The sequence below is a fragment of the Papaver somniferum genome, chromosome 3 (genome assembly GCF_003573695.1).
Source record: "Papaver somniferum cultivar HN1 chromosome 3, ASM357369v1, whole genome shotgun sequence".
Classification (NCBI taxonomy): Eukaryota; Viridiplantae; Streptophyta; class Magnoliopsida; order Ranunculales; family Papaveraceae; genus Papaver; species Papaver somniferum.
Genome location: NC_039360.1, coordinates 34,223,431 through 34,229,308, shown reverse-complemented (window position 1 = coordinate 34,229,308; position 5,878 = coordinate 34,223,431). Strand labels below are relative to the sequence as shown.

Here is a 5,878-nt window from a genome sequence, read left to right as displayed (position 1 = left end):
TCGAGTCTCATTAAGTATTCTAGATTTGGCAGCCTACTTAACCTATGAAACATCGAGGCTATACACGCTTGGTTGATCGTGCATGTGCAAATTTCTAAATCACATGTGAATTGTGCTAGAATCAGGGGTGCCTCATCATCTATACTAAGAATCCTAAGATTTCATACATGCACAGGTATCACAATTCAAGGTAAATGAGATCCATTTTTCATTTTTTTTTCTAAGATGTTATCAATTCACAAGATTCAAACATACCAAATTTCTACAAAGATCATGTGATATCTACTTGTACCCCCAAACCTATGTTAAACAGAGTCCTCAATGTTTCCAAGGATTCACAAAGTTATAACATTCCATGAAGTTTATGAAGATAAAGAAAGGTTAGAAAGTACCAGATCCAAAAAGTGTTTGCCAAACCAGATAGTCGAGCAGCAAGGTAGATATCACAAAAACAAAACAGAGATTATATACAACAAAAACTAGCCTATCAAACTGAAACCTAAAGAAAGCAAAAGACAAAAAATAGAATTTTAAACCTGGTATGTACAAGGGTGAACCACTTCAATCCAGATAGACAGGATCCTCCAGATCAGTTGTCTCAATTTCAGGTGGGATTGGTTCAAGGAATGGCTTCAGTCTCTTCCCATTGACCTTGAAGACGTTCTTAGCTGCTACATCTTCGATTTCTACAGCTCCATGAGGGAATATTGTTCGCACCATGAATGGGCCTGTCCATCTATAATGCAATTTACCTAGAAAAATATGCAAACGTGAGTTGTACAATAAAACTTTCTGGCCAGGTGTGAATGACTTGCGCAAAATGCGCTTGTCATGGAACACCTTCATTCTATCTTTGTACATCTTTGCACTGTCATAAGCATCACTCCTTAATTCTTCCAACTCGTTGAGGTGGAGTTTCCGTTGGGTACCTGCCTTATCAAGAGAAAAGTTAAGTTTCTTAACTTCCTAATATGCTCGATGTTCTAGTTCAACAGGTAAATGACAAGGTTTTCCATACACAAGTCTGTACGGAGACATGCCAATAGGGGTTTAATATGCTGTTTTATAGGCCCATAAAGCATCATTCAATCGTAATGAACAATCTTTCCTAGACGTGTTAACAGTCTTTTCTAGAATATGCTTAATTTTCCTATTAGAAACCTCTACTTGGCCGCTGGTCTGTAGATGGTATGAGGTTGCGACTTTATGAGTTATGCCATACTTGCGAACTAATGACTCAAAAGACCTATTACAAAAGTGTGAACCACCGTCACTAATTATAGCTTTAGGTATCCCAAAATGAGAAAATATGTTTTCTTTTAAGAAGGCCATAACCACCCTATAGTCATTTGTTTTGGTCGCAACTGCTTCTACCCACTTAGAAACATAATCAACAACAACAAGGATGTATAGCTTACCTTCAGAATTGGGAAACAGACCCATGAAATCAATTCCCCAAACATCAAACAGTTCAACAATCAAAATAGGGTGCAATGGCATCATGTTTCTCTTGGAAATACTTCCTAGTTTCTGACAACGTTCACAAGAAATACAATAAGCATGGAAGTCTTTGAATAACGGTGGCCAATAAAACCCACTCTACAAGACTTTTGCAGCAGTTTTCTTGGTACTGAAATGTCCACCACATGCTTGGTCGTGACAAAAAGATATCACATCTTTTTGTTCACTGTTGGGGACACATTTCCTAATGATTTGGTCAGGGCAGTACTTAAACAGGTCTTGTCTAGACCAATGCGAAGGCATTCTTCCCGTGGCAAGATAGTTCACAATGTCAGCAAACCAAGGATACTCAGACACAAGCATTAATTTTTCATCAGGAAAAGACTCTCTAGTCCGCACGTACTCATCAAAAGACTCAATATTTAATCTAGACAAGTGATCAGCAACCACATTCTCAGAACCTTTCTTATCTCGAATTTCGAGATTAAATTCCTGCAATAACAATATCCATCGGATGAGACGAGCTTTAGCATCCTTCTTAGAAAGAAGGAATTTCAGGGCAGCATGATCAGTGTATATAATGACTTTAGACCCTATCAAGTATGACCTGAACTTGTCCAATGCAAAAACAACAGCAAGCAACTCTTTCTCAGTAGTTGTATAATTAAGTTGAGCATCATCAAAAGTCTTGCAAGCATAGTATATCACATATGGAAGTCTATCAACGCGCTGTCCTAAAACAACACCAACAACAAAATCAGACGCGTCACACATGATTTCAAATGGCAATTTCCAGTCAGGTGGTCGGACTATAGGGGTTGAAATTGGAAGAGTTTTGTGTACTTCCCATGCACGCACACAAGCATCATCAAATACAAATGCAACATCTTTACCAAGTAGATTATACAGTGGCCTTGAGATCTTACTGAAATCCTTATTGAATCTACGGTAGAAACCAGCATGGCCTAAAAATGATCTAACCTCCCTCACAGAGCGAGGTTGCGGCAAGTGTTGAATGAGGTCAACTTTAGCTTTATCTACTTCTATGCCTTTTTCAGAGATGATGTGTCCTAGAACTATGCCTGAGTTCACCATATATGACACTTTTCCCAATTCAAAACCAAATTTTTCTTTTTTACATCTAATCAACACATGAGTGAGATGGTTCAAACATTCATCAAAAGAAGATCCAAACACAGAGAAATCATCCATAAAGATCTCAAGGAAATTATCTATCATATCAGAAAAAATGCTCATCATACAACGTTGAAATGTGGCGGGTGCATTACACAACCCAAAGGGCATGCAACAATAAGAAAATGTTCCAAAAGGACATGTAAATGTAGTCTTTTCCTGATCTTCAGGTGCAATATGAATCTGGTTGTAACCAGAAAAACCATCTTAGAAACAATAGTATTTATGCCTAGACAACCGTTCTAGCATTTGGTCTATGAATGGAAGAGGGAAGTGGTCTTTCCTTGTTACTGTGTTAAACTTCCTATAATCAATGCAAACTCGCCACCCCGTGGTTACTCGAGTAGGAACTAACTCATCTTTATCATTTTGAACTACGGTAACACCTGATTTTTTCGGCACAACCTGAATGGGACTAACCAATTTGCTATCTGAGATCGGGTATATGATACATGCATCAAGAAGTTTTAGAATCTCAACCTTAACAACTTCTTTCATGTTAGGGTTGAGTCTCCTCTGCATTTCCCTAGATGGTTTAGCATTTTCTTCAATATTTATATGATGCATGCACACAATGGGACTTATGCCTTTAAGGTCTGAGATGGTCCATCCTAATGCTTCTTTATGCTCCTTAAGTACTTCTAAAAGATTACTCTCCTGTTCTGTATCTAAGGCAGATGAAATGATTATAGGAAAAGTATTAGAAGATCCCAAAAATGCATATTTAAGAGTACATGCAATGTTTTCAGTTCGAGCTTTGGTGGCTCAACAAGAGACGGGACAGACATGGATTCAGAGAGTGGAAGTGGCTCCACTATAACTTTCCATTTGATGGTGTCCATGAGAGGTGCATATTCAAGCAAAGAATTCACTTCACTTATGTATTCATCATCAAATAGATCCAAGTTAAAATTATTCAAACAAGCATGCAAAGGGTCAACAAACATGCTACTAGACAGCGAACCCTGAATCAAACTTTCAATCATGTTGATTTCATGCACATCATTATCATCATCAAGATCTAAATGTTGTTGGATAGCATTAAAAACATTCAACTCCACAGTCATGTTACCAAACGATAATTTCAACACTCCATTACGACAGTTAATGATTGCATTGGACGTCGCCAAGAAAGGACGTCCTAAAATGACAGGAATGTGACAGTCTGGGTTCTGCACAGGCTGAGTATCTAATACAATGAAGTCCACAGGAAAATAGAACTTATCAACCTTGATTAGAACATCTTCTACCACACCACGTGGCACTTTGATGGATCTGTCGGCTAATTGCAGAGTTATAGGTGTTGGTTTTAACTCTCCAAGACCCAACTGCACATACACCGAATATGGCAGTAGGTTAACACTTGCCCCTAAGTCCAGTAACGCCTTATTGACCGTATGGTCACCTATCATGCAAGTGATTGTGGGACAACCAGGGTCTCTAAACTTAGGTGGAGTCTTATTTTGAATGACAAAACTCACATGTTCAGCAAGAAAGGCACGCTTATGCACATTAAGCTTTCGCTTTTGTGTGCACAGATCTTTCAAGAACTTAGCGTAAGCAGGGATCTGCTTTATTGCTTCAATAAATGGGATGTTGATGTTAACTCGTTTGAACATCTCTAACATCTCATTGTAATGGGTACCTTTCTTCTGCTTCACCAACCTTTGAGGAAATGGAGCAACAGGAACATTAGCTGGCAAAGAAACATTAACATCAGCAGAATTTTTAGATTTACAAACATGCTCAGAGTCACTTTCTACAATGGATGATTTATGTGGCGTTGTATGCAATGATGAGTCTGATTCAGACTCACTAGTCTGTGGTACGCCTATATTGTTATCAACAATTTTACCACTACGAAGAGTGGTGACAGCATGTGTAGTCTCATTACAATTAGATGTACTTTCCTGAAATGTGACTTTCAGATTTTGCTGAGGTTGACTAGGGAGGTTACCCTTTTCCCTCTCACTTAGAGCATTATAGATTTGTCCCAACTTAAGTTCTAGACTAGCAAACCTTTGGTCATTCATCTTCTGATATTACAAAATATTTTGATTCATTTGGCTTACACCATCATCAAAGATATGCCTTTTTGATAGACGCATTTATGTGTCTAATATGTCTCTATTGTATGTATTGTTAGTGCTCAATTTTGTATTTATTGTGTTCTTTTATGTCTTTTTAGGCACCTTTGGAAAATAAACATTTTTGGCGAAATCACCTCGAAAAGCAGTGTTTTACACCCGGAGAAAATTACGAAAGGCACCCCATAAATGCACCGGAAACGTCCCAGAAATGTACCGTAGGATCCCAGAAAAATTACCATTTCCACCCCAAAATTACTATTCGCACCCCAGCACTCTGGATAAGGGGCACCTTCTTCAACAATTTGAATTTGTATTTTGGCGGGAAATGAAGTTTTCAACTGGCAGAATTGTGATCGTCAAAATGAATGGGTTAGAGTGCGATTCAATCGCTCAAACTTGGTAGGAAGTTATGATTTATCCTAAGGAAGATAGTTTGGGTGTCGAATTTGATCAGAATTGGCTGGAAATATCGATTTGATTCTCGAGATCAAAACAGAGCTACACGGACTGAACACACCCTGTACACGCTGTTGTGTGTGTTTTGGCTATGCATGGAAGTGATTAAGGGACGTTCGACGACTTACTAGGCGTGGGAGAGCTGAATTGGAGTGTGCAGAACCAATTCTAACGTGTGACAGAGTTAATTTTGGAAATTATCGTTATTATTGGCAGCGGAGAATAATCGGATTAAATGGAGAATATACGCAAGTAATATTGGGATTTTTGGTCCTAAAACACTATAAATAGGTGATGAGTGCTAAAAAGTGCATATTTCTATATATTTTTCTTGGCATTTAACTCATCTTTTGTGCATTAATTCTACATTTTATCCCATATTCTGTATTTTCTTTGTTTTCAAGAATAAATACTTTTCTTAATTAATTTTGCATTTTTAGGTACTAAATAAAGCCTGGTTAACTCACAGAGTGAAAAGAGCAAAGAAACGACAAAGACTCCCGCAGAAAGGCAGCGAAGAACGATGTTTGCAAGAGCCGGACCAACTAGAAGTGGGCTTGGAAGGAAGAATTTGTTCTTAAAGAAGAAGCGGGCTCAGAATTGTCTAAGCCCAAACTCTAACCTAAGTCCAAGCCCAAGCCCAAAGCCTGCCTAAGCTCGTAGCCGTCAGATTGGAT

General features: G+C 38.3%; 1 protein-coding gene across 1 annotated transcript; it reads right to left on the bottom strand.

Annotated features, from left to right (window-relative positions):
• Positions 1-561: 561 nt before the first annotated feature.
• On the bottom strand, positions 562-4,688 carry LOC113359273. The gene is made up of 5 exons (XM_026602937.1): positions 4,137-4,688; positions 3,885-3,983; positions 3,390-3,620; positions 1,419-1,530; positions 562-929 (listed from the first exon to the last, which is right to left on the bottom strand). The coding sequence occupies exons 1-5, from the start codon at positions 4,686-4,688 to the stop codon at positions 562-564; spliced, it is 1,362 nt and encodes a 453-aa protein (XP_026458722.1).
• Positions 4,689-5,878: the final 1,190 nt, after the last annotated feature.